The sequence below is a fragment of the Neofelis nebulosa genome, chromosome 16 (assembly GCF_028018385.1).
Source record: "Neofelis nebulosa isolate mNeoNeb1 chromosome 16, mNeoNeb1.pri, whole genome shotgun sequence".
NCBI classification, from domain to species: domain Eukaryota; kingdom Metazoa; phylum Chordata; class Mammalia; order Carnivora; family Felidae; genus Neofelis; species Neofelis nebulosa.
The window spans coordinates 54,504,662-54,532,544 of record NC_080797.1 but is presented as its reverse complement, the minus strand read 5'-3'; the positions used below and the strand labels follow the sequence as shown (position 1 = coordinate 54,532,544).

Here is a 27,883-nt window from a genome sequence, read left to right as displayed (position 1 = left end):
ATCTGCGATTACTTTCCCTGATTTGGATTTGTTTTTTATTAAGTAATCTCTGCATCCAACATGGATCAAACTCACAACCCTGAGATCAAAAGTCCCATGCTCTACTGACTGAGCCATCCAGGTGCTCCTGGGTTTGTCTTTTAAATCCACTAAACACACTGCTTAACAGTATCTTTGGACAGTGTTTCACATACTTTAGGTATTCAGTGAATACTTACTGTAAGGTTAAAAAGGTAGATAATTTGCTAGATAAGTTGTTCTTTCTCAAGCAAGTAAGGTGATATAGCCTGGGTGCTCCAAATATGATAAAATCAATATTTGAGGGGAAATGCTTAGAAAATTATTTCACTGGGAGCACCTGGGTGGTTCAGTTGGTAGGGCATCTGACTTCAGCTCAGGTCATGATCTCATGGTTCGTGGGTTCGGGCCCTATGTTGGGCTCTGTGCTGACAGCTCGGAGCCTGGAGCCTGCTTCGGATTCTCTGTCTCCCTCTCTCTCTTTGCTCCTCCTCCACTCATGCGTGCATGTGCGCTGTCTCTCAAAAATAATAAAATAACATTTACAAAATTAAAAATTATTTCACTGGAAAACAATTTTTAGAAGTTTTATCTATTGGGGGGGGCGCCTGGGTGGCTCAGTCGGTTAAGCGTCCAACTTCAGCTCAGGTCATGATCTCACAGTCTGTGAGTTCAAGCCCTGCTTCCGGCTCTGTGCTGACAGCTCAGAGCCTTGAACCTGCTTGGGATTCTGTCTCCCTCTCTCTCTGGCCCTCCCCCACTCATGCTCTGTCTCTCTAAAATGATTAACATTAAAAAAATTTAATAAAAAAGTTTTAACTATGTATCTTCTTAATTTTAGAGCAGGCACTCATTTTCACTATTGGTCTAGCTTCAGCTAAAACCAATACTGCTGCAACAAATATTTCATGACTTAAGTCATGAAGAGAGCCTTTAGAGAATTTAGAGAGCCTTTAGAACCTAAGAACCTTTAGAGAACTTAACTCTAATTGACAAAATAAGTTATTACATAAAAAAGCCATTTGTTGCCTATTTTAAAATTTCAATATAGGTATTGTGAAATACAAGGTTGAAGGATTGGAAAGGCCAGGAAAGAAGGCAGTCAACAGCAGAGGACATTTTGCTGGTACCTAGTAACAGTTGAGTGATGGAGAGGTGATAAATCATCAACAAAATACCATTCTTTTTCTTATTTGGTCCCTAATCTGTGAGAGCCAGCCATAAAACTCAAGCATGAATGAGATATGACTATTTGCCAAGCTACTTAGGGTTTAAGAGAAAGAAGAGGACCTAATTTTTCCTTATATTATTTCTTATCTTCATAGACCACACATAAATTCCTGGGGAGCAAAATAAAACTTTGTATGATTTATGCATCATATTGGACATCAATGCTCAATAAAAATAAAACTGGTTGCTATCTTCCAAACACAAGCTAGCTATTGATACATATTGGTAGGTATCTCCAGTTTAAGTTGGGTAATTTAAAGTCATGGGAATGAGTCAATTCCTTAAGATCATCGATAGAATAAGGTCCTAGACCACGTTATACTCTGTTTTTTCCCCCTTCCTTCTCTGTCTCCACAAATTGATAGTTGAGGGTCACCTAGCTGGCTCAGTTGGTGGAGCATGGGACTCTTGATCTTAGGTTTGTGAGTTCAAGCCACATGTTGGGTATAGAGATTACTTAAAAATATTCCAAAAAATTGACTGTTGAAAATTAGCTAATTAGAATAACTTATCGTTGTTTTCATGATAATAACCACATTGTTTTACGTGGTAGTAAAATCAATAGCAGAATGTAAATTTATTTAAATTGCCGTGGTTGTCCAAATCTGAGGATCTGTGAATTTGGTTTTCTTTTTCATGAGCTGATAGTGGGAAGTTTTGTTGTGTCTGTTGAAAATAGAGACACACAAGGAGCCTGGGTGGCTCAGTCAGTTAATTGTCTGGCTTCTATGCAGGTAATGATCTTGCGGTTCATGAGTTCCAGCTCCCCACCAGGCTCTCTGTCAGGGTGGAGACTCCTTTGGATCCTCTGTTACCCTCTCTTTCTGCCCCTCCCCTGCTCGCACACATTCTCTCTCTCAAAAATAAATAAAATTTTTAAAAAAAGACACATTTCCTCCACTTAAATTTTTTTAAAGGGAAAATAATGTCTACAAGTTAAAATATAAGCCCCTCGAAGGCAGGGACTGTCTTACTTTTCGTTTCCCCAGTATCTATACCTGGTACATTGGAGCTCAATAAATGAACGATCTCTTTCTCTTCTATAAACTAGAACCAAGTCAGCATGGTCTTTTCTTACTAATTGTTTTGTTTTTATTAAGCTATTTCATTAGCTTTCTCTTACATGACTTTCATAATTAGAGGTGGAAAAAACATAGAGTACACTTTGTTCTTTTAAGTTATGATTCATTATCTGTAATTGTGAGACATAAACTTGAGAGATATTTAAGACCCGGAAAAGAATGAAGGAGCAGTTACTGACAAGAAGCAGCAGACCAGTTAGACAACGTGATCATTTAGTCATCAAATAATTTAAATTACTTTTTTTTTTTTAATGAGAGAACAATATTGTTAGAGTCTCCTCAGCTTTCCAGCTTGGAGACTCGAGCCTATTTCAGATTCTGGGTCTCCCTCTCTCTCTGCCCCTCCCCTGCTTGTGTTCTGTCTCTCTCTTTCTCTCAAAAATAAATAAACATTAAAAAGTTAAAAAAATAATAGATTAATTCCAAATATCATTGATTATAGTTAGCAAAAATGCCACATAAATACTAAATTAGCCATTAACATAATAAATTGAAGTAAACCAATTAGTGTAATAGTCATATTTAACGACTTAAGGAATAAATTTTTAACTAATTTAGAGGCAGCTGATCAAAACAGAAAATTGAAAATTTAATGTTAGAGGAGGCTCCACCCATACTACAAAAATAATCCAGGTTGCTTACCAAATATAAAATTAACTTGAACATTCTGACCCTTGCCTATTTCTATAATGATTAGATTTCTACTTGAAAATAGAAAACAATAGGCAGATTTTAGTTCTTTTTTTTTCCACTTAAAAAAAAATTTTTTTTTTTTTTTTAGCATTTATTTATTGTTGAGAGAGTGCAAGCAGGGGAGGAGCAGAGAGAGAGAGGAAGACACAGAATGTGAAGCAGGCTCCAGACTCTGAGCTGTCAGCACAGAGCCTGACACAGGGCTCGAACCCATGAACTGAGATCATGACCTGAGCCGAAGTCAGATGTTCAACCAACCAAGCCATCCAGGCGCCCCTTTTTCCCCCCACTTTAAACAATATACAGGGAACATTATAATCAGAAACTAAGAATTTTGTATTTTTAAAATCTTAACATTTTGAACAGCTGGTTCAAATATCTACTTAGAGTTTTTAAATGACTCAAATTCTCAGTAGGATATTAAACTTTAATATAGCTTAGTTGTATTAAATCAGCCTGGTACATGATTTTCTCACTGGTTCTCTTTCCCTTTAACATAGTAGATGAGATAAGGCCCCTGCCTGCCTCTCTAGCTTATTACTTACTCCTGTTTTCTGAACTCCAGCCTTGAGTTTCAAGATGTACTAGTTATCCTCCCAACTCAGGACCTTTGCTGAAGGATACATTCTACCTAGAATGCTGTTTACCCCTTCCCTTAACCACACACATGGTCCTCAGACCATCCATCAGCTCTAGTTCAAAAAAATACCATCTAGGAGCACCTAACTGGCTTAGTCTGTAGAGCACACAACCCTTGATCTCAGGGTTGTTAGAGCCCCATATTGGGTGTAGAGACTACTTAAAAATGAAATCTTTAAAGAAATACCATCTGTGGGAAAAACTTTGACTCTACTAGGTCAGTTCTTGATTTGACACTCTTGGCAACCCATACTTCATGACTTAACACAGTTTATAATTGTTGTTCAGTGTCTGTTTCCCCACTAGATTGCAAGCTCCAAGATATCAGGAAACCTGCTTATCATTCCTAGCATAGAGTTGGCTAAAAAAATAATCAGTCCCAAAGTAAAACTATTGTCTCATAATTACTAGACATGTAAACTGCATCATACAATTCATTCCATTTGGAGCATTTAACTATTTTCTGACTTTGTGGTATTTAAGTATTTGATTATAAACACTTGCTTTCATATACTTAGGCTTTTTTAAAAGGTTAAAATTGAGCAAGTAAAGAAGTGTTGACAATTCCACAATTCACACTGAGATGTTTTCATGTAAATTTTATTATAAAAGTCATACAATAAATTCACATTGAGATGTTTTCATGTAAATGTTATAAGTCATACAATAAAAAAAATACAGAATGGTATGTAATAAGATAGAAAGTAAAAATCCCCCTCACCCTCCAATCTTTCAGTGTCACAACTGCAGTTTCTTTAAAATACTGAAATTTAATAAATATTCTAACGAGTCACAAGACTTGTTTCTCTATTGGTTTGTTTTATATAGTGTTGAGACACATTAAAACATTAAGCATCATTTATAGAGGGTTGAAAAAAATATGGTTAACACTGGGTTGCCAAAAGCCCATTTTCTTCACATTTAATATTCTTCCTCATTAAAATATTGCTCTACCACAGGTACTTCCTACCCATACTGATCACCAAAATTTTATTGTCTTATCTTGCAAGTGTAGCACATATATAATTAAACAGTTGGTAAACATATAGAGATTGAGCACAAATAAGGCCCACAAAGTACTGCTGTGTAATGTATCTATCAACAGGTTGATCAGACCAGTAGTTATATTTGACAGCAAGAAAAAAATTAACTGGTTTCTGTTCATAGCTGTGATTAAACAAAGACTGGGTTCCTTTCTTTCAGCTTCAGAGACCAGAGATTCTAAATGTTTTTTATTTGTGACAGATGAATGGATCAGTTTCCAAGAACATGGTACCACAGCCTCTTTAATTAGAAATTTGGCAAAACTCAAAATTATATCACCCAGTAATAAACTACTAAGAAGGATCAGGCTAGAAGCAACTATCCAAATACAAAAGGCTAAATTGGCCATTCTCCGAGATACTACTTCTACATTTACCTGAACTATGTAGAGAGATATGAAGAGACTAATAGCTGTCAGCAAAATACAGTGGGCTCCTTTTACCCAGTCTTTGACATGTGATCTTTTTTTAAGCATATATGACCCTGTTTGCACGCCAGCCATATGAATTGCCACATACCCCAAGATAGAAATTATTCCTTCTCGGTTGGCATTTAATAAACCAACCCTTGTGCCACTACCATCAGTGCCATACAAAATTAACCTTTTGAGTGGGGTAAAGTCAAGGGCCAGCTGGTATAACACAATAATGCTGATTGCCACAATCCAGGATTTATTGAGAGGAAAAATAATCAAAAGCAATGATGTTATCAGTTTCACAACTATTAAGGTAAAGAAAAAGTTCCAATGAACTCCATACTCAGTCAAATGTTCCTGATAGCCTATGGCTTTTATAATGACTAATCGTCCTATTCCTAGGAAGACTAATGGCCAAACAGAGTACAATGACTTTGTAAGATAATAAAATCTGGACTCTTCTGTGTATTTTTTCCTAACTTCTGGACAAACCATTGCAGTCCCAAAAATAAAACCTCCTACTCCAAAATCCATCGCTCCTGTCCCATAGAGCTCAGTTTTGGCAAATCTTCTGGGAAAAAGTGGAAAGTCCACAGCCAAAATGGCAATAGCAGTAAATGTACTGTTAATTACACGGAAACAAGAGATGGCTGGAATATATTCAGATTCTATACTGATTTTCAAGAATTTTTCAAGCATTTTCTGGACAGGCATTCTGGCACAAGTTCTCCTGCAGTATATTTGATAGAACAGCCCTGCCCCACAGATAATTACAGCAAGGTGCTCAAGGAGGACAAATGAAGACAAAATGGTCAAAGTGGCCACCAGGGGAATTATTAGGAAAACAAAGTCAATGAAGAATCTAGTTCTCCAGGTATGTGAAGAACACAAGTGCTGTGAGAGAATGATCAGGAGCCCTCTGCACACGATACAGAGTGCAGGCAAACACAAGCCCTGGGTGACTTCCAGCACGCTGGTTCCATTGTGGTTACTGACAAAAGCTTCCTTCATCTGCTTCTGAGACATTTTTTTCCTTCTTCCTGTGAAAATGAGCAAAGGGATGCATTGGAAAAGCAAAGTTCTTGTGGAATTGACATATATATGAACCTTACTGGATTTTACCCTTATTCTTAGGTTTCAGAGCAGAACTTTAGGCTGTAATGATTTCAAATCAGAGCAGAAACTAGAATTTGTGATTTTCCTTCCAAAGATTGTGGGAAGAAACCTAACACTAACACATCAGGAAAAGGATGTCATACTACTAGTATGAAATTATTGGTTAAAACCTTTAGCTATTCTCAGTATAAGGCAGACTCAAAAGGCAATTTTGTTTTTTTATTTATTTATTTATTTATTTTATTTATTTATTTATTAATATATGAAATTTACTGTCAAATTGGTTTCCATACAACGCCCAGTGCTCATCCCAAAAGGTGCCCTCCTCAATACCCATCACCCACCCTGCCCTCCCTCCCACCCCCCATCAACCCTCAGTTTGTTCTCAGTTTTTAACAATCTCTTATGCTCAAAAGGCAATTTTGGATATAACCCCTGAAAATGTTATCAGTCAGCTAGGAATTCCTATTACAAAGTATAGGATAAGTCATTAAGATTTTGTAATACAAATTGAATACACCTAACTAATGACTTCAAGTCAAAGCCAAGAGGGACAGGGAGAGAAGGCATTTAAGTACACCTTGGGGTACTTCAGTTTGTGTGAACAGCCTCTCTGAACCATTGCCTCCAGTACAAAATACTAGTTCTCCAGTGACATCCAGAGCTCCAGGAGTCTCCCTACCTCATTTACATACTTTTTTTTTCTTTTTTCTTTTTTTTTTTAGAGCACGAGCAAGGGAGGGGAAGAGAGAGGAGACAGGATCTGAAGCAGGCTCCACTCTGACATTGGCAGAAAGCCCAATGTCGGGCTGGAACTCCCAAGCTGCGAGCTCACGACCTGAGTCGAAGTTGACTGCCCAACCGATGAAGCCACCTGGGCGCCCCTACAGCCAGTTTTAACCAGTTTTCAGGTTAAGGTGTAGATAGGTAGAATGGATGCTAATACTGGGGAAAGGGGCGAGGGCAGGGAGGCATGGGTGTATGGCACACACTAGTGTTAGTGGTTCAAAGGATGTAAAATACCTTTCTGTCATGTATCAGTGTCTGAAAAGTGGCACACAGGAAGAAGTTTGTTGACTAAACCAGAACCATGTTGAACAAATGAATGCATACATGCCTGATGGTCTGAGCCAACAACAATATCTCACTGTAACAAACCGATACTAGTGGGGGCGCGCAGCTGGGTGGCTCAGTCAGTTGAGCTCGGACTCGATTTCCAGGCCGGTCATGATCCCAGGGTGGTGGGATCGAGCCCTGTGGCTGGCTCCACTCTACCAGCTTGAGAGTCTCTCTGCCTTTGTCCCCCCACCCTCTCACGTGCACTTTCTCTTGCTTTCTCAAATTAAAAAAATTTTAAACACTGGCCTTTAAAAATAAAGGAGTCCTTTCCCCGTCTGACACGGCTGTGGCGGCCCTTACACTTCACGTGCCTTCGGTGTCTCGGCGCCCTGGCAGTTTAGCCCTCTATGAGCCCCGCTGCCAGGCTCCCACCGCAGCCGCACAGCCCCCTGGGAGCAACCCGCTTCCGCCTCCCGAGCCCGGCTTCCGGCCGAGGTGGGGCGCCTGCGCTTCCCGGCGGGTGGATTCTGCGCGCGCGCCCCCCCCAGGACTGGAGCCAGTTTCCTGGCCCCGACGTCTCCCCATGCTTGTTCTTTCCGGTGGTGGGCTTGCTGCGCCCCGGTCCGTCAGAGGAGCCCCGGGCGGAGCAGGCGCGTCACGCGTCTCACCGCACCCTCTCGAACCCTTTGACGGGGCTCTGTCGGAGTGGTGGGGTCTGAGGCCCTGGCTCAGTGTTCAACCACGGCGTCCTCTACTGAAGGACCCCACGGCCCTGTGAGGCCCCGGAAGCCCTGCTTCTCCCGCCAGAACACGGGAGGCCTGCGGCTCATCCCCATCTTACCCCAGCTTCTCAAAATAGTTTGTCCCACCTGAAGCCCTAACTCAGACCCCGGCATCCCCAGCGGGCCACGTGCGCCCCGCGCCGCCGGTGCGCGCCCCGCCTCGGGGGAGGAGCCGGCCCGCTCCGGCCACTGTGTCAGAGCAGCAGCCAGCTCGTGTGCTCCGGCCGCCCAGGCTTCCCCTCCACCCCGGCTCGCTCCCGCCCTTTCCTCTTCCCTTTCATTCCCAGACTCTTCCCGCCGCCTCTCCCGGCTCGCCCGCCTTCGCAGTCGGCTTGGCGGCTCAAGCCGTGGGACCGGTGAGTGTCACCCCCAGCCCAGATCCGAAGCGCTTTGCGACCCCGAAGGGGCAGGTTTGTCCATGGAGCGCTGAGGAACAGGGGGCGTCTTCCTCTCCCTTTTCCCATTTCCTTTTTGACCGTCTCTTATCTCAGGAGAGGGCAGCCCAGCTCCTGGCCCCTGCCAAGAACAAGAACCTTCTATGGTCACCCTCCACCTCTCCACCTTGTTGGCAGGAGGCGGCCCGAAGTAGGGGAAAGGTCTCAGCTGGTAGGCTGAGTCCCGGCTCCTGCCCCTCTCCTCGTCCTCCTAGGGACAGGGAAGGGGCGGCTGGTACCGGGAAGCGTCAAGGTAGCCGCGCCCTTGGCTAGGGTCACATCCACCTTCCTGGGAAGGACGTACTCTCCCCGTGCCAGGTGCTTCCGGAGCGGCACCTCGTCCAGAGAGGAAGTCCTGGTTCCCGCCGTGAACCTGGGGATGGCCCCCCTTGGGTTCCCAGGACCCTCACCCAGATTTTCTCGTCTGCCCTCCCACTGCCCTCTAAGCCCAGGAGGAACCTGAGGCTGGGGAGGAGGAGCCTAGTGATCAGGTTGCTTCTTGCCTTGGTGTTTCATCTGTTCATTACCATCGCTGTTCTACCCACGGTGGTCACACCCTTTCCAGAAATTCTAGGCAGGTAACCGCGAAAACGGAGAGCAAGAGCTGGGAGAACTGGAGAAAACCGCTCTCATCTGACTTGACTCTGGCTATGAACGAACGCTGCATCGTAATAAACAACTTTTGCAAAGCTTCTTCTGAGGTACTAGCCCATTTGATCCTTAACTCAGCATTTTGAGGTGTAGATATTAGTATTCCTTTTTGCCAACGAGTAAACGGAATAAGGTTTAGAGAGCTAGTGTGATCTGCCTTGCAGGAGTTGTGGTCTTTTGTTTCTAACTCCACAACCTATTATGCTCCCCCTTTGATCCTCTCTTAAAATGAGCTTCGAGTTGAGGGAGCTTTGTTCTCCTTGAGTCTTGGTTGGCCTCCTCATGGCTCTCTCTTGGACAGCATATGGTTAGTGTCCAAGGTGAATGTGCCCAACACATTTCTGATGCCCTCTCTCCTTTTTCCAGTTTCCGTGAAGTCCTTATCCCTGAGTTCTTTCAAATGCTGGATGTATTCAGAGCCTCAAAAAAGCCTCTGCCAGGGTTAATTCATTACAGACACCCCTCATCCTCATCCCTTCTTGCTAGGGAGGTGTGAGATCTGGGAAATTCTGAGTCTGAGGGTCATTTACAATTTTTCAGAATTGGCCTGGGTACAGCCTCACAACGCTCCGTCTCTGAGACAGATTTTCCTCTGAAATCCTTGCCTTCTTAACGTTGACTCTGGACTGTTCTACCTGATTAGTGTCCCCAAATGGATTATCTGTCTTGAGTAGTACTAACAATATTCCCCCTCTGAGTGAATATTCAGATTTGTACTCCCATGACATCAATGACCTTCACAACCCACCTGAAGGTTACCTTGTAAGGTAGATTTTACTATCCCCATTTTCAAGATGAGGGATCAAGGTGGGCCAGGAAGGTGATGTGGCTGTCCTATGAATGACTGAGCTGTGATTTTGCTCCCTTACAACAACTTTCCTAGAGGATCAGGAATTGACTCCAGCCTCCCTGCTCTATCAGTTACTGACTATGCTAAAATAGGATGTGGAGAGGATAGGACATGAGACTTCTCTGTCTCCTAGTGTCTTCATCCTCCATGGCACACTGACTCAGAACATATGTAGCCCTACCTCAAACCCCTGTAGTAAAACTGGCCCTGAAGGAGCCCCGGGAGCCTCTCGAGGTTCTCATAAAAGTTTTCCCTGTTCCCTAATTGGCAGGGGATAGGACAGCCTTTTCCTCTTTGCCCAGGCTTGCCCTGGTTCTCATTGCAGTTCCTCATGCTTGGTGGGAGGAGCAAGAGTGAGTCACCCTGGAGAAGCCCTTACCTGTGTGTGGCCCTTGTTTTCTCTCTCATGTCATAGGCTCTGGGGGTGACTCTTCTCAGATTCCTCTGGAACTAAGCCCTTTGCTGGACCCATGCCCCAGCCTGTGCCCCCATGACCAGGTGGATAGAACTCCTTGTGTCTATGACCCAGAACCCTGGCTGACCACATTGAAGCAGGATGCTCCAGCAGGTAAAACCTCACCTTTAGGTAACCTAGGCCCTGAAGCACCTAAGGCATCTTCCCATCTGTCACTTGGCTGAGTGAAATTTCCACTTGCCCTGACCTGGAAGGGAAAGATCCCTTAGAGGTTTTTTCTTTTTTTCTCTTTTCATGTAGTCACTCCAGTCACTTTTCATTTGTCGTTGAGAATCTTTTCCTGATACCTAATTTGAATCTCTCTTATTATGGTCTTTAGCTCTTTTTCCTGGGAATGGTAAGATGGGATTGGTAGGGGAATCCTGAAGGCACTTTGATGATTTCATAAGCCTGAACCAGTGAGGGAGTCCTGAGAAATGTCCCTGCCAGCCTGAACTGTTGAGGTACAATGAAAGCCTGGGGCTTCCAAGAGGAGGTGTTCTTTGAAGCTGAACCTTAAAGAATATGTAGGAAGTAGACGGGGGAGAAGGGAAATAAGTACTCCAGGCAAAGAGGTCAGCTTGTGCAAAAATGTGGGTGAAGATGTCTATGTGGAAATATAGAAGAATTCTGATGAATGGATCATAAGTGAGGGGTTGCTATTGTGACATGAAACCTGCCCTTACTCCAGGCCTCTGCCTCCTTAAAAAGGCTACTATGGCCTCAGCCTTGCAGGATTCCAAATCACCCATCTCCTATCCATATCATCCTTCCTATGCACCTCTCTGTCCAGAGAATGCCAGTAGATATTCGCTGAATTTTTACAAAATGTTGCCAGGCACTGGGCTGAGGCAGATGTTTAAGGTGATACCTGCTCTCTAGGAGCTCACAGTCTAGTGGACTCCTAGGCAGGTGAGTGCCTGAGACTTAATCAGGATAACCAAATGTGAAGCCAGGCAGCGTCAAGGGAGCCCTAATAGACACTACTACTTGATCATCTTCCAGACTTTTGTGTCATGAAATGGGCTTGAGACTGCAGAGAAGTCGGTGAGACAGTTGTCTGCTCTGGCTTTTTCTGTTTGTTTTTAACTTTTTTTTTTTTTTTTTTTTTTCTTATTAAGAAAGTAGTAATGGGGTGCCTGGGTAGCTCAGTTGGTTAAGTGTCCAGCTCTTGATTTTGGCTCAGCTCATGATCTGACAGTTTGTGGGATTAAGTCCCAGGTTGGGCTCTGTGTTGACAGCATTGGGATTCTCTATCCCTCTCTCTCTGCCCCTCCCCAGCTCTCGAGCATACTCTCTCTTTCAAAATATATAAACATTTTTGTTTTTTTTTTTTAAAGCAGTGATGTTCATCACAACCATACTAGCAAGCTGCTCTGTGTTGAGCCCTTGCTATGTAGTGGGTAGTATGCTAAGCATTTTACATGTATAATTTTGTTTAGTCCTCAAACAAGTTACAATGTTATATGTACAGTGCTACTCTATCCCCATTTTGGAGATAAGGCTCAGAGAGGTTAAGTGACTTATTCAAGGTCACATTCACTATAAGCGGTGTAGAAAATATAAGCAAAAAGAACATTAAATTTTAATTGGGGTGGCTGGGTGGCTCAGTTGGTTAAGTGTCCAACTTCTGATTTCGGCTCAGGTCGTAATCTCATAGTTCATGGATTCAAGCCCCGCATTGGGCTTCATTTCACACTGACAGTGCAGAGCCTGCTTGGGAGTCTCTCTGTGCCCCTTCCCCACTCATGCATGCATGTGCTCTTGCTCTCTCGCTCTCTAAATAAACCTTAAGATTACCCATAATTTTACTACCCAGAGATAACATTTTAGAAAATATCCTGTATTTTTTCCCTAAATATATATATATTTAAAACATTTGAAGCTATCATACTTTTTTGTAACCTATTTTACTTCATTGTAAGGATATACTATAAATTGTCTACCATTTGGTCATTTGGGTTGTTTTCAGTTTGCTTTATAATTACAAATAGCTGAATATATACTGAATCTTCTTATGGCCTTTACATAGGACCGTTTTCTTTTCTTTTTTTTTTTTTTTTTAATTTTTTTTTTAATGTTTATTTATTTTTGAGAGAGACAGAGACAGAATGTGAGTGGGTTAGGGGCAGAGAGAGAGGGAGACACAGAAACAGAAGCAGGCTCCAGGCTCTGAGCTGTCAGCACAGAGCCCGACGCGGGGCTCGAACTCACGAGCTGTGAAATCATGACCTGAGCCGAAGTCAGACGCTCAACCGACTGAGCCACCCAGGCGCCCCAGGACCGTTTTCTAAAAGCAGAATTGCAGGCTTAAGAGGCATGTGTAGTTTTTAGGCATTGACATATTATTGCCTAATTAAAGAAGAGCTGCTTTTAAAAGAATAATAATAGCTAACTTTTGGGGCATATGCCAGGTGCCTTCTCTAAATATTGATGTGCTTATTAGTGTCTGAGGTAGGTGCTACCACCATTCCCATTTTACAGATGAGGAAAATTGAGGGACAGAGAGATTAAGGAACTTACATAACATTGTACAACTAGGCAGTGGTAGAATCTGGATTCAAATCCAGGCAATCTAGCTTTCAGGTCCAGGCTCTTGACCATTATACTTAGCTACTTCCTTGGTTGGATCAGAGCTGATCATAAATGATGGCTCAGATTGTGATTTTTACCCGTCTAGAACAGAGGGATTTGCATGGATCCAGCCATGCTCTGACCTCAGCATTTATCCTGGAGGCCAAGAGCCTACTTTGTGGATTATGGTGGGCCCAAATTCAGAAAACAGGCAATATCTTTGGAAGGAAACTTGTTGCTGGGCCTCTCAGATGACACTTGCCACCTTGGCTAGTGGGGGTTGAACTTTTTTTTTTTTTTTCCCAACGTTTTTTATTTATTTTTGGGACAGAGAGAGACGGAGCATGAACGGGGGAGGGGCAGAGAGAGAGGGAGACACAGAATCGGAAACAGGCTCCAGGCTCCGAGCCATCAGCCCAGAGCCTGATGCGGGGCTCGAACTCACAGACCGCAAGATCGTGACCTGGCTGAAGTCGGACGCTTAACCGACTGCGCCACCCAGGCGCCCCGGGGTTGAACTTTTAATGTTCACTAATCTCACTGGAAACCTACACAGGTCATATCATGTACTCCTTTCTCCAAAAGCAGATTTCAGCCAGGTGCTACTACCTTATATTCTCCACCCCATCTTTCCTGCAGTCTTCAGAGAGTTAGGAGGAGAAATGGGACCATGAGAGGAAAATGGAAAGAGAAAACATGTGGAAAGTGTAGGCATAAAGGATGAGCAAGGGTGAAGGGGAAAGGGCCTTTTCCTCTTGGTACCTATTCTTAACCTCATCCAACTTCCAAGCCAGTCTCCCTCTCAAAAAGACCCAGGGCAGAGGAAACTAATTAAATAGCCAGGCTAAATTTAAGCCCCAAGAGCCAGGTGATGAAGGTGTGGGGCTACCTCACAGCTGATTTTTTATCACAAGCTAAATGGTCTCTTTCCAAAAAGGCCCAAACCATGATTCTTTTTTTGTGTGTCCCCCTACAGCAGCCCCCAACCTTGGGCCCCACCCCTGCCAGGCCTAGTAAGGCTGGTAGCTGGCCAGCCTGAAAGCTGGAGCTCATCCAGAGGAGAGGGGATAGAATTTATTCATTTATTGAGTACACACTATGTGCCAGGCACTAAATGCTTTGTGTATCTCTTCACTTTTTAAATTATTATTATTTTTAGAGAGAGTGTGCAAGCTGGGGAAAGGGGCAGAGGGAGAGAGAATCCCAAGCAGGCTCCACGCTGTCAGCACAGATCCCAACGCACGATCCTGGGATCATGACCTGAGCCAAAATTAAGAGTTGGACGCTCAACTGACTGAGCCACCCAGGTGCCCCTATATCTTCCTATTTTTCTGTCCAGTAGCCCTGTGAGTGAAGTGGTTTTATTTTCTTTTATTTACAAATGAAGAAGCTGTGGCTCAGTGAAGTTAAGTAGCTTACCCAGGTTCATAGGCTTAGTAAGTGGCAGACCTGAAATATGAACCCCAGCCAGCCTATGTTATTAGTGTCTGAGGTAGTAGAACTAGAAGCCTGTTCTCTTGCTGCTATATAGGCCCCTACCCCTACATTGCTGCCAGCTGGTCTCAGTCCCAGCTTTCATGGCCCTCTTCTCATGGCCTCTCAGGTTAATGGCCACAGTTCAGGCTCTGATGCCCAAGGAGGAAAATCCCTCAGAGAAGACCTACAGGAGTTCCTGGGCGGGGAGGCCCTGTTGCACGAGCTGGATGACCTCACCAAGGTGAATCCTGTGACGCTGGAGACAGGTATGGGCCTCCCTGTCCTTAAGAGTGCCATCTCTAAGGGGTGCCTGGCTGACTCAGTCAGTGGAGCATATGACTCTTGATGTCAAGCCCCATGTTGGGCGTAGAGATTACTTAAAAATAAAATCTTTAAAAAAAAAAAAAAAGTGCCCTCTCCAAGAGGGTGGAGATGTGATGTGGGGATTCAGCCAGCTTCCCCTGGTCAGAACAAGGCAGACAGGACTCCTCACCTGGAGCCAAATGGGCTGCTCCAGACCTTTGTCTGGCAGCTGCACCCAGGCTCCCCAGGGCAGACTTTGCTCTGGATTTGGGTCTCATCTTAATTAGATCTTGGACCTATTCATCAGGGAGCTGCTGGGATCTAAAGGCACTTGGCTAATTGCAAAGGTAGCGCTGTTAGGCTAGTGTTTGTCTATGTTTGTATTTGAGCCACAGTTTGCTAAAGGTGCCTCTGCTTCAGTTCTGAGGTGTTTGCAGGCTCGGTATGCAGCGGACATGTTCTACACCAGTGCTGGCTGCACCTTGGTGGCTCTGAACCCCTTCAAGCCTGTGCCTCAGCTCTACTCACCAGCACTGATGAGAGAGTACCACGCTGCTCCTCAGCCCCAGGTAAGCCTCAGCCACTTCCTGGGCCTCAGGGCTCTGCCATGTCCCCCTGGGCCTCCTTACAGCATCTTCATCGTTATCCACCTATTCACCAGCCATGCAGTAGTTCAGAGTCTGCTGGTGCCATAGCCCTGCCCACCAGGAGATTGAATTTTGGACACATGACAGTAGGTGCAAAGTGGGAGATAAATACTTGTTTAACTGAGTTTGGAACCTAAAATAAGGGTATGGGATAATAGATTTTTGTCTTATGTGTGACTTTAATAGGAAAGAATTTACAAAGGTATATTTGTGTATTTAATAAACCACATTTTTGAAAAGAAGAAAATTACATGTGATTAGGACTGCCCTAGAAAACTCTGCATGTGTTCCTCTTCGCTGAGAAAAATGAGAGGAGTAAATGCTGATGGGATGGAGGTGGTACAGGCAGGGAATTGGCTAGTTGGTGTTTAAGTGCATGATGTGTTCAGGGAGAGGCAAGAGCAAATGTGCTGGCAGGAGGGCTGCTGTCAAGGAGAGAAGTAGTAGATGAGATGGGAGATGAGATAAGGGTCTGAAGCAGGCAGAGTGAATCTACAGTGCTTTGTCCCCAGGGACTGATTAGAGCTGGTTCAGGAAAGTAAAACAGGATATAGGGAGTCAGTCCCCAGGGACTGACTAGAGTTAGGTTCAGGAAAGTAAAACAGGATATAGGGAGAACAGTTGGAAGCTTTTAACAGTTCAGGCAAGAGGTGGCAGGGGCAGGTGCAGAGGGATGGCTCTGACACCATCCAGAATGGTGCCTTTTCCCTTCAGGAAGCTGTGGGTAGGTGGTAATTGCTAGGCAGGCAGTGCTGGGCTGGCTAGGCATCATGCAGTTGGCATCGCCCTCCTGAAGCTCGTGTGTGGTTAAGTGTCCAAGTGGACTCCTTGGGAAGTCTGCTCTGAGAGCCCATATCTCACTGACTGACTCCTTCTTCAAAGGCAAAAGCCATGTCATGGTTACCTATTCCCCAGTGCCTGGTTTAATGCCCAGCACATTGAGGATAATTAAATACCTGTTGATGGAAAGAACAGTGGCCTTGGAATTTAAATCACATGGTTGTATTTACTTGCTGAGAGACATTGGAAAGGTTATTTAGCCCCTCCAAACCTCAGATTTCTCATTTATACAATAGGATTAGCTATGTAACTAATGCACAGATTTTTAAAAAAAATTTTTAATGCTTTTTTTCTTTTTGAGAGACAGAGAGAGAGAGAGAGAGAGAGAGAGAGAGAGAGAGGAGTGTGAGCAGGGGAGGGGAAGAGAAAGAGGGATACCCAGAATCCGAAGCAGGCTTCAGACTGAGCTGACAGCACAGGGCATGACGTGAGGCTGGAGCCCATGAATTGCAGGCTCGTGACCTGAGCTGGGGTTGGATGCTTAACCGATTGAGCCATCCAGGTGCCCCTAATGCATAGATTTTTTAGGCAGTAACTTGTAGGAAAATTCTTTGCATGCTACAAAGTACAATAACATAAAATAATAAATAGCAGAAAAAGACTATTAAGATGGGAGGACAGAGTGTTAAGGTTATAGACTGGTCAAGGCCAGCACTGCTTCCAGTCTGAGAGAAGATGGGTAATTATAGCCAGCATAGGGGTCCCATAGTTTGGTCTAACACTGTTACAGCCAGGAAGTTTTTCTAGAGGAAGCCTCCTTGTACTGCTGTTGGCAGCCTCCCCATTTCAGCCATCATTGGATCAGCCACTATTTGGAGACAGTCATTCCCTCATGTGACCTTTACCCCTTGATGTTCTAGAAACTGAGGCCTCACATCTTTGCTGTGGGTGAACAGACCTATAGGAATGTCCAGAGCCTGATCGAACCAGTCAACCAGTCTATCATTGTCAGCGGAGAGAGTGGTGCTGGAAAGGTAAGGAGGGCCTCTTTCCCACCCTCTCAATTTCGTGACTGGTGGGGGTGGTAGAAAGGAAGGAGTGGAGTTGTTTGCTGCCTAGTCCAGATAGGCAGATAGGCTGGCTCAAACAGAAAGTCACTGTGCAGCGGTGGGCAAGCACTGGGCAGGAAGTCAGGAGACAGGGTTCTAGTCCAGGCTCTTCCATGTAACCCTGGGTAAGATACTTTCTTTCTCAGTCTTCCTTTTCTTTTTTTTTTTTTTAAATTTTTTTTCAACGTTTTTTATTTATTTTTGGGACAGAGAGAGACAGAGCATGAACGGGGGAGGGGCAGAGAGAGAGGGAGACACAGAGTCGGAAACAGGCTCCAGGCTCCGAGCCATCGGCCCAGAGCCTGACGCGGGGCTCAAACTCACGGACCGCGAGATCGTGACCTGGCTGAAGTCGGACGCTTAACCGACTGCGCCACCCAGGCGCCCCTCAGTCTTCCTTTTCTTATCAAATGTCTCAGCCCTTGCGGTTCCTGGGTGTTTCAGTTGGTTAAGCATCTGATTTCGGCTCAGGTTATGATCTCATGATTCGTGGGTCCAAGCCCCATGTTGGGCTCTGTGCTAATAGCTCAGAGCCTGGAGCCTGCTTCAGATTCTGTGTCTCCCTCTCTCTCTCTCTCTCTCTGCCCCTCACCTGCTCGCACTCTGTCTCTCTCTTAAAAATAAATGTTAAAAAAAATTACAAAACAAAAAATAGTCTCAGCTCTGGGGCACCTGGGTGGCTCAGTTGGTTAAGCGTCTGCCTTCGGCTCAGGTCATGATCTCATGGTTTGTGAGTTCGAGCCCCACATTGGGCTCTCTGCTGTCCACACAGTGCCTGCTTTGGATCCTCTGTACCCCTCTCTTTCTGCCTCTCTCTCTCTCTCAAAAATAAATAAATAAAACTTCAAAAATGTTAAAAACAAAAAAAAGGTCTCCTCTCTGACACCATTGGAAACAGAGGTCAGCTATTGGGATTCCAGAATAGTGGTTAAGAGCACATTAGAAAGGTATTTAGCTTCTGCAAACCTCAGTTCTTTCACTTGTAAAATGATAAGGACAGGGGGCGCCTGGGTGGCTCAGTCGGTTAAGCGGCTGACTTCGGCTCAGGTCATGATCTCGCGGTCCATGAGTTCGAGCCCCGCGTCGGGCTCTGTGCTGACGGCTCAGAGCCTGGAGCCTGTTTCAGATTCTGTGTCTCCCTCTCTCTGACCCTCCCCCATTCATGCTCTGTCTCTCTCTGTCTCAAAGATAAATAAACGTTAAAAAAAAAAAAAAAATTTTTTAAATAAAAAAAATGATAAGGACAGGAGGACCAACACCTAACTCCTGGGACTCCAATGACAGTTAAATGAACAAGTGCACATAGGCACTTGGTGGCATGCTTGGCACATGGCAGAACTCCTCTAAAGTAGCTGGGGTGACTTGTGGGAAAGGGTTTATTGGAGGAGCCCACTTGCATCCTCGGGTCCCCCATGATGGCAAGGGCAGTGCATCAGGCCAGTTGTGGCGAAGGACAGAAGCATTTGATATGATCAACTGGCCCCCTAGGTGGCAGAACCACAAATGAGACAGAATGTTGCACAGGGATGGTTAAGGAGTTGAACAGCTGGTCAGAGGAGGCCAATGGGCCAGGCCTCACCACCTTCTTGCCAAGCCTTACCTAGCCACCCCACCCTTTCCACAATGCTTTTACCCTCACAAGAGATTCTTTTTTTTTTTTTTTTTAAGTTTATTTTTGAGAGAGAAAGCATGAACGGGGGTGGGGCAGAGAGGGAAAGAGAATTCATGCTGTCAGTACAGAGCCCAACACAGGGCTCGATCCCATGAACTGTGAGATCATGACCTGAGCTGAAATCAAGTTGGATGCTTAACCAACTGAGCCACCCAGGCATCCCCACAAGGAATTCTTTAGAACATAAACTGCTTCTGCCTATACTCACATATGAGAGAATTGCTGAGTACTGAGTACCTGGCAGCTTCTAGGCCGTGGGCTAGCCACTGAAGAGTGGCAGGGGGAGGAAAGAGATGGAAAATGCAAAATATAGCTTTTAGAGGGTTCAGTCCACTGGGAAAGATAGGCAAGGAAACAGGTGAAGACGGTAAGCTGCAGGGAAGGCAGCTTGGACTTGGATGTGGAGAGGATCTTTAAGAGCTCCATCAAGGTAGCCAGTACAATAGCTCATACCCAGCTCCTAGAGAAAGCTTATTGTCCTCCAGAGCAATTGTGGGGCGCTGAGGCTGTACCTGGCCTGAAACCCATGCAACCAAAGTACTGTAGCCCTTTATTGAGCAGCCACTATGTTCATGTGCTGGGTCTGTATGGTTTTTTTCATTTATTTTTAATAAGTAGTAGCATAGTTACATAGTTCAAAAATCAAGTGTACTGCAAGGCTTACAAAGAAAAATAGCAACCCCACCCCATATCTCTCAAGACTGTTCCCTCTCTCCAGAGGCAACGACTTTCACATCTTCTAGCAGTTTATTTGGGTGTTTGCATCTGTATTTCTAAACAATATGCTTATATTGTTAATTTTTCAGTTTTTGACCTATCTGTTCACTTCCTACTATGATTAAGGTACCTGGGTGGTTCAGTCGGTTAAGTATCCAACTTTGGCTTGGGCCATGATCTCATGGTTTGTGGGATCGAGCCCCACATTGGGCTCTGTGCTGACAGCCTGGAGCCCGCTTCGGATTCTGTGTCTCCCTCTCTCTCTGCCCTCCCCTATTTATACACTCTCTCTCTCAAAAATAAATAAACATGAAAAGAATTAAAAAAAAAAAAAAAGATTTAGCCCTATATCTCTGCCCCCAAATACATAAGTAATTATGTCATGATTTTATTTTTAATGTTTATTTATGTTTGAGAGAGACAGAGACAGAGACTGTGTGTGAGCAGGGGAGGGGCAGAGAGAGAGAGACAGAATCTGAAGCAGGCTCCAGGTTCTGAGCTGTCAGCACAGAGCCCGATGCGGGGCTCAACCCAGGAACCATGAGATCACCACCTGAGCCAAAGTTGGATGCTCAACCGACTGAGCCACCCAGGCGCCTCTCATGATTTTTAATTAATATGCAGTATTACAGCCATGTATGTATGTATTGTTCACAGAACCGTATACTATCCTTTCTTATATAATTTTTACTTTCCCTCTACTTAATAATTGCCCTTTTTTTTTCACTTGTTTAGTTTCTGTATACCTATTATTATTACTAAACTTGTCACCAAAGCTGGACTCACCTGATGGCAAGTATATCAGGTTTTTTGTTTTTTTGTTTTTTTGTCATGGGGGTATTCTTTTGGAGCTCCCAGATCTCCTGCTCCGACCTGGACTGGTGGGAGGCCTGGACTGCCAAGGGCTGTTGCCATGCAATTACTACCTGGGAGCTTCTCTGCTTCACTCTGGGGATTCCCCAGTTGCCCTCTGTCCTATGACAAACCCCCTTGCTGGAACCCATTGTTTCAACTTCTTTAACAGCCTTGTTTTTATGGAGCACATTCTTTAGTAGCTTCCTGAAAAAAGTGTGTGGAGGGCAAATTTTTGAGTTGCACATCTGAAAATGTTTATTTTGCCTCAAACTTGATATGTTGGCTGGATTATATAATTCCAGGTTGGAAATCATTTTCTTTCCAAATTTATAAGGTTTTTTCTCTTATATTTTTTGTGTTGTGATAGAGAGTCCCAGTCCATAATGGTGATTTGTTTCTTCTTTCTAAAAGCCTTTAGAATCTTCATTTTTATCCATAGGTGTTAAAAACTCAGTCTTTATCTTGGTATGGTTTTTGTTTTTTGTTTTTCATTTATTGTGCCGGATATTTTATGTGGGTCTTTTTAACCTGAAAACTCATGTTCTTTTCTTTGGGGAAATTTGTATTATGCTAATAATTTAGTAATTTCCTCCCTCTGTTTTTTCTTTCTTTAACTTCTCTGTTAGTAGGAAGTTTGAGTAATTGTTTAATAGTCTTATTTTTCTCACTTACTCTTCCATCTCTTAATATTTTGTTCTACCTTCTGGGAGCTATTCTCTACCTTACAATTCATTTGAATTTTGCAATTGTGTTGAAAAAAGGTTAATTCTAGCAGTTCTTTTTTTTTTTAAATACCTTTTTTGTTTGTTTATTTTTGAGAGAGCTCACACTAGCACAGGTGGGGGAGGGGCAGTGAGAGAGGGCGACAGAATCTGAAGCAAGCTCCAGGCTCTGAGCTGTCAGTACAGAGCCGAATGTAGGACTCGAACTCATGAGCTATGAGATATGACCTGAGCCGAAGTCAGATGTTTAACTGACTGAGCCACCCAGGTGCCTCTTCCTTTATTTCTTAAAGGTGTCCTCTGGAACTAGAAGCAGCAGAAGTGAGCAACCCTCCCATTTCACAGATGGGTGAAGTGCCTTGTCCAAGGACATAGTTAAATTCACTATTCCCCCATTTGGTCAGCAACATGTCTGGTGGAGAAGAGGGCTCTAGTGGGCACCATATCCTGAGGTCTGGTGGGAGGGAACATGGACTCGTCTCCCACAGGGTTGTTTCTGCTGCAGACATGGACATCCCGCTGCCTGATGAAGTTCTACGCTGTGGTGGCTGCCTCACCCACATCTTTGGAGAGTCACAAAATTGCAGAGAGAATTGAACAGCGCATCTTAAACTCCAACCCTGTCATGGAAGCTTTTGGTGAGCTTGGTGTCCTGTGCATAGTACCTCGGTTCCATTTCTTCTGGGATTTGCCATCTCCCAGGGAGAGGGGTAGTGCTTTGAGAGGAGAGTGTATCACTCACTGCCTTGGACCCTCAACCTCCTTCCAGGTACCCTTGGCCTCCTTCCACTAGAGTCATCCCCTCCTCTAGCCTAGGTAGATGTAACAGTATGCTGGAGAGGACTTTGTGGCTCTCCTAGTTCAAATCCTGTTCTTACATACAGTTTCCTGATGCTTCAGGGAAGAAGGGGACTTGTCTAAGAATGCTCATCAGTTATTGTCCATGTTGGGACTTGAGCCTAGATGTGTCAGGCTGGGCCTACAGCTGCCCAGATGTAGGGTGGAGATAGGTTTGTTGTACCTAGATGTTACCTAACTCAGTAGTGACAGCTTGTTGATTTTGGTCCTTTCCCTTCAAAGAAGACAGTCCCCTACCACTGAGACTTGCTCATTCTAGTTTATTGCTAGGAAGTTCTAACTCTCCTGAAACACACTTGCTGAAGCCCGAGTGCCCATTCTCTAGTCCAGTCCCCTGTGACCTGGAAACCCACAAAGGGGCCTTCAGGTGACTTGCAGGTAGAGATGGCCCCCACCTTGGCCCATGAGGACCCTATAAACGTGGGGGAGTGTTATAAACATAGGTGTGATCTGTAGGGAATGCGTGCACACTGAGGAATAACAACAGCAGTCGCTTTGGGAAGTTCATCCAGCTACAGCTGAACAGGTAATGGCTGCTGCCACTCTGGCTGATGGGAGGACTGGGGTGGGGAGTTTGAAAGTGACTGGGGCAGTCTCCAGCCTGGGCTACCCTTATGGGCAGAACCCTGCTCCTCTTGGCATGTAATGTTTGTGGGCTAAATGAGCCTGAGGGTGATCTTTGAACCTAGAGACTTCTAGCTACTCCAGCCTCAGGGACCCAGAGGCAGTATTCTTGTCATGGCCTGTGAGTTCCTCCCGGCTTCACCCTTGCTCGGGGGCTTTGAGTTAAACTACCACCTTTCTGGACTATACCCCTACACTTGAAACTGGGGCTTCTGTTCTTGGTTTGGGATGGGACAAAATGACATATAGAGGGCTTGGTCCTGTCCACTGAGCAGGTCGCAGGGGAAAGTTCCAGAACAGCTAAGGACCTGCTGAGTGGTCCTTGTCCTCAACACCCACTTTAAGTGAAAGAGCTTTGGGGGGAGTGGCTAGATTGCATTCTGGGACAAGATAGTACCTAATAAATGGCTATGGAATGAATAGACCACTAATGGGCTCTGGCCTGCTTGTGCCCAGTGCCCAGCAGATGACTGGAGCTGCAGTCCAGACGTACCTCCTAGAGAAAACTCGAGTGACCTGCCAGGCCTCCAGTGAGAGGAACTTCCACATCTTCTACCAGGTTTGTGTCAGGCTGGGCCCACAGCTGCCCAGATGTAGAGTGGAGATGGGTCTGAGTGTCCAAACCCTCCCCTCCACCCCCACTATGCTCCAGGCCTGCCTCATTACCTGGCTTTCAGTGATGCTGCCCCTTATCCCTGCAAGTTTTATGCAACACTTCTGCCTCACGTTGGACCTCCACTCCCAGGATGGTTTTGACATGGAGATGCATTTGCTTTCTCTGTCAGACCAAAAGGTCCTTGAGACTGGGACTGTGTCACCCTCACCAAACTAAGGACTCCTAGATTGGCAACTGTTTCCAACAGAATGAGGGCTTCCCTAGAACTGTGTCTGATGTGTTTTCCATCAGACTGGGGGTTCCCTAGAGCATGGATAGTACATCTCCCTGCTCTCAGATGGGGACTGGGGGCTCTCTAGACAGGAGTGCTTTCCTCATCAGACCACAGGCCTCAGCAGGCTTTTTTGCATCAGAGATATTTAGAATATTTACTGCGGCTTTTGCCCCTGGGCCTGCCCTGGGTTCTGTGCCCTGACATCTCAACCTTGTAATGTCGAAGCATTTCTCCTCATCACAACCCCAGGCTTATGCAGGCCTGGTCTTCCTCACACCCCCACCTCAGCCACCCTCCCACTCCTCCCCACAGATCTGTAAAGGAGCCAGCGTGGATGAGAGGCTCCAGTGGCACCTCCCCGAGGGAGCATCCTTCTCTTGGCTACCTAACCCAGAGAGGACCTTGGAAGGTAGGGGGAGTCTTGCCTAGCACCCTGGGCTAGTGCATCAGTACCACTCACATTCTGCATAGGGCCTGCCTTCTTCACTCGAAGCCCCTGTTGACCTCGGGTGCTGACACTGGGCTGTGATTTGGATTCTTTTTCAGAGGATTGTTTCCAGGTGACCAGAGAGGCCATGCTTCATTTGGGCATTGACATCCCCACTCAGAACAACATCTTTCAGGTGAGAAGAAAAGGCATACCTCTTACGTTTGGTAGATGTGATGGATGGGCAGCCTCTTTCATAGGCCCCTTCTCTGAACTCTGAGGATCTAGGACTTTAGGCCCCACTGTATACTTTCTAAGGAGTCAACTATCCTCTGTGCACCTGAGCCTGGACAGGGAGTCAGGGTGGACAGAGCATAGAGGACAGTGATCAAGTGCACAGTACTGTATTATAAAATCTAGCACAGTGGCCCGGGGGACAGGATGAGGTGCCTGGGTCAGTTATCACTGCAGTGATCAAAATAGAGAAGTGATGCCACCACATGTTCATCCAGTGTATTCAGATTTTAAAATCATGCTCATACCTCTTAGTTATTTGGTTTTTTTAACAGTCCTGTGTATATGGAGATTTTTCCCATTTTATGCTTGAGAAAACTAGAGAGGTAAAGTAACCTCCCCAAGGTCAGACATCACCATAGGGCAGTTTGTACCAGGTGTAGTAATTCTAACTTCTGCTTTCTTTCCTTCCTCTTGGATGGAGTGCTGACCCATGTGACCTGGGCGCCTCTCATCCCACTAGTGGCCTCTCTTCTCCCTTCTGTCTTTGCTAACTGGGCTCACTACTTCCCTCTGCCATCACCTCCTCACCCACCAGAACAACAGGAGGGGGATACATAGGATAGGCTGGCAGCAGATACGGAGAAACCCCTGCAGGGAGATGGCAGTACAGTGGAAAGTGACCTCTACCTCTGGATTGGGGCTGCTCAGGCAGGAAGGGGATCATGGCCAGTATGGGCACCATCAGGTTTGGCCACAGGGACAGCACATGGGAACAAGCCCAGGACAAGTGGACAACACCAGGGGTCTGGACAGGAGTGTTGGCTTGACAGTATCATGACCCTCTCTACCCATTGGGCACAGCATTCTTCTTCCAAGGTAGATTGTAGCCTGAAAGCTGGTATCATGTGGAGATACCCTGCCTGGGACCAGACAGGGATGGTAGGAGAGGCTCTGCTCTCCCCATAAGGGTCTAAGGGTTCCCCAGCTGCTGGACATATGAGTCTCCTCTCTATAGCCCCTGGAGACTCATCCTTATGGATCAGTGAGTGTACAGGCAAGGGAACACCCACTATTAGGAGACCAAGATCACAGATCCTATCCTGGACTGTGCTGTCAGCTGCCTAGCAGTGCTGAGAAAGGACCAAAGGGAACCAGGGCCAAACCCCCACCAGCCACACAGAAAGAGCCTGGTCCACAAGTAACAGGAGTGGTGTTCTCACAGTTTGCTCCTGGAGGAGGGGAGGCACAAGGACAGACAGTGGGTGACATAGGAGCCCACTGGCTGCCCTGGGAGACATCTGAAGTCAGACTACATGGATTCTCATCCTGCCTTTCTCTTTTACCACGTTTGTTGCCTATAGGCTTGTGATTTAAAGATTTTATTTTTTTAAGTAATCTCTACACTCACCGTGGGGCTTGAATTTACAACCCCAAGATTAAGAGGCACATGCTCCACTGAGCCAGCCAGAAATCCCTATAGGTTTGTAATTTAACATTTCCCTGTGTCATTTCTGTCATGGGCATCAATTGGGAGTTTCTGTTACTATTTTGTTCTCATGATTATATTCATCAGGAGAGGGGCCTCTCCCAGGCTAGGCTTCAGCCCTTGAGAAGGTGCTCCTGTCATGTCCTCTCCTGTCTGCTCAGGTCCTGGCTGGACTGCTGCACCTCGGAAACATCTGGTTTGCTGACTCTAAGGATGAAGCCCAGTCCTGCCAGCTGATGGACGATGCCAAGTGTGAGAACAAGGATGGGGGTCTGTGTATCAGCTTTGGTCACACACCCAGGGAGCAGGGTATGCCCTGTCTGGAAAAGGGCCAACACTGGTGGGACCTGGTGGGAGGCCAGAGGGTGAAATTTGGAATGTGAGGATGCCCTTGATGAAAACATGGATGTTACTACTTACCCCATCTCTGGTGAGGCAAACAGCATCATCTCTGTTTTACAGGTCAGAAAACAAGAGAGGGTTTATAAAGTGATTTGCCCCACATATGGCAGTGTGGACCTGGACATATAAGTCCTGGGTTCAAGTCCAGTCTCTGCTTTGGGCAAGTCTCCTCATGCACCAGAACCTAGGTTTATTCTGTCCAGTTGGGTGACTTCACAGTGTCTTGTAAAGAGGGCTTTTTGGATGGAGGGTGATTTGTCCCTCTCAGGCTCTATCAGGACATCAGCCTCACTGCTGCAGCTTCCAGAAGACCCACTGCTGGAGACACTGCAGATTAGAACCATCAGGGCAGGCAGGCAGCAGCAGGTATTCCAGAAGCCCTGCTCCCGAGCCGAGTGTGACACTCGCAGAGACTGTCTGGCCAAACTAGTCTATGCACGGTAAGCACTCTGGGCCCTGCCCTCCTTCCAAGTTCTCCCCCTCTCTGGAGTTGGATCAGACACCATCATGCAATAATAGGCCCAGGCCCATGGTGAGGGCTTCCAGATAAAGCATATGAATGGACAGCAGGGAATGAATGGCTTCTGGGTTTTCCCCGGGCTGGACCTTTGACCTTAATTCCAGAGTACTCTGCATGGGGAAGTTGCCACATTCTGGGCTAGATTCAGCTCATTAATAAAGTATAGGAGCCTGCCCTGCCCTTGGCCATGGGTGAGGAAAGCCTGCTTAGGTCTTCACTGGCACATCAGGCCTCCAAGCTGATCCGGGGTTCTCAGAGTTCCAGGTTTAGACCTATGGGTGAATAGGGTCCTCAATCTCCACGTGACCTTATACTTCATCTCTTCATGTTACCTGGGGAAATTGATAGATGGTAGGCCCAGAAGTGTGGCCCACAGTCTCAGACAACACAGTGTGCAGCAAATGGGAGTCCACAACAGGGTGAAGGTGGGGGTCCTGGCCTTTTCCTGGTGGGTTATTTGAGCAGCTCCACATTCTGGCCATGTGGTTAAGGGTGGTTTCTCACCCTGGGTTCTAAGTAAGGGAGCCTTGGGTACCAAGTAAGGAGTCAGGGGACCCAGAATCCTCCAGAACCATGGGTCAGAACACGTGTGTGTGTGTGTGTGTGTGTGTGTGTGCGCGCGCGTGTGCATGTGTGTGTGCTCATGGGAACCTGGGCACCTGGGGAGAGGGTCCCCCCCCCCCCCGTTCATGAACTTCTTTAAGAGTCAAGAGCTTGAGAAGCATTACTGAGGGAAGAAGATCTGCTGAGTTGAACATTGCCTAGGGCAGCTTGGCTCAGATGGATCCCAGTTCAGGAAGAGACTCTTTTCCCATTGCCTTGAAGCTAATTTCATGCCAAAGACTTTTAAAGCTTGTGTCAAGTCACTGTAAAATCAGTAAAATAAAATATGATGATCATAGATCGTGTGAACCTCTAACCGTAGAGCACTTCATACATAATCAACATCAGATCATTGTAACACTAGGTCACTTGTTTTCAGTGCCTCAGACAGGTACTTGGAGCCCCTGGTACAAAAGCAGAAACCCTTAACTGACTGAATTGCAATAAACTGCAGAGCAGTCACTTTAAGAAAAATCGTAAGAAAGAAATTCCTTAATAGTATTGTACGTGTCAC

At 45.6% G+C, this 27,883-nt stretch overlaps 2 protein-coding genes across 9 annotated transcripts in view; one reads left to right on the top strand and one right to left on the bottom strand.

The window, feature by feature from the left end:
* Positions 1 to 4,246: 4,246 nt before the first annotated feature.
* PIGW (phosphatidylinositol glycan anchor biosynthesis class W) overlaps positions 4,247 to 27,883 on the bottom strand; it is a 28,166-nt gene continuing 4,529 nt past the window's right edge. Inside the window, exons 1-2 of one of the 3 annotated variants that reach the window (XM_058703901.1) lie at positions 7,657 to 7,740; positions 4,247 to 6,161 (exon numbers count right to left, since the gene is read on the bottom strand). In XM_058703901.1, coding sequence (XP_058559884.1) covers positions 4,642 to 6,147 — 1,506 coding nt within the window. In that variant the 5' untranslated portion in view covers positions 6,148 to 6,161; positions 7,657 to 7,740 and the 3' untranslated portion in view covers positions 4,247 to 4,641. Of the gene's footprint in view, positions 6,162 to 7,598; positions 7,741 to 27,883 lie in introns of those variants that run through there. The other 2 variants (XM_058703899.1, XM_058703900.1) reach the window with 2 other exon arrangements.
* MYO19 (myosin XIX) overlaps positions 8,223 to 27,883 on the top strand; it is a 32,315-nt gene continuing 12,654 nt past the window's right edge. For 2 of the 6 annotated variants that reach the window (XM_058703889.1, XM_058703885.1), the window contains exons 1-13: positions 8,223 to 8,434; positions 9,078 to 9,213; positions 10,429 to 10,581; positions 14,645 to 14,783; positions 15,241 to 15,389; positions 17,168 to 17,281; positions 21,828 to 21,960; positions 22,637 to 22,706; positions 23,261 to 23,363; positions 24,007 to 24,103; positions 24,241 to 24,317; positions 26,006 to 26,153; positions 26,515 to 26,686. In XM_058703889.1, coding sequence (XP_058559872.1) covers positions 10,570 to 10,581; positions 14,645 to 14,783; positions 15,241 to 15,389; positions 17,168 to 17,281; positions 21,828 to 21,960; positions 22,637 to 22,706; positions 23,261 to 23,363; positions 24,007 to 24,103; positions 24,241 to 24,317; positions 26,006 to 26,153; positions 26,515 to 26,686 — 1,214 coding nt within the window. In that variant the 5' untranslated portion in view covers positions 8,223 to 8,434; positions 9,078 to 9,213; positions 10,429 to 10,569. Of the gene's footprint in view, positions 8,435 to 9,077; positions 9,214 to 10,428; positions 10,582 to 14,632; positions 14,784 to 15,240; positions 15,390 to 17,167; positions 17,282 to 21,810; positions 21,961 to 22,636; positions 22,707 to 23,260; positions 23,364 to 24,006; positions 24,104 to 24,240; positions 24,318 to 26,005; positions 26,154 to 26,514; positions 26,687 to 27,883 lie in introns of those variants that run through there. The other 4 variants (XM_058703887.1, XM_058703888.1, XM_058703886.1 and 1 more) reach the window with 4 other exon arrangements.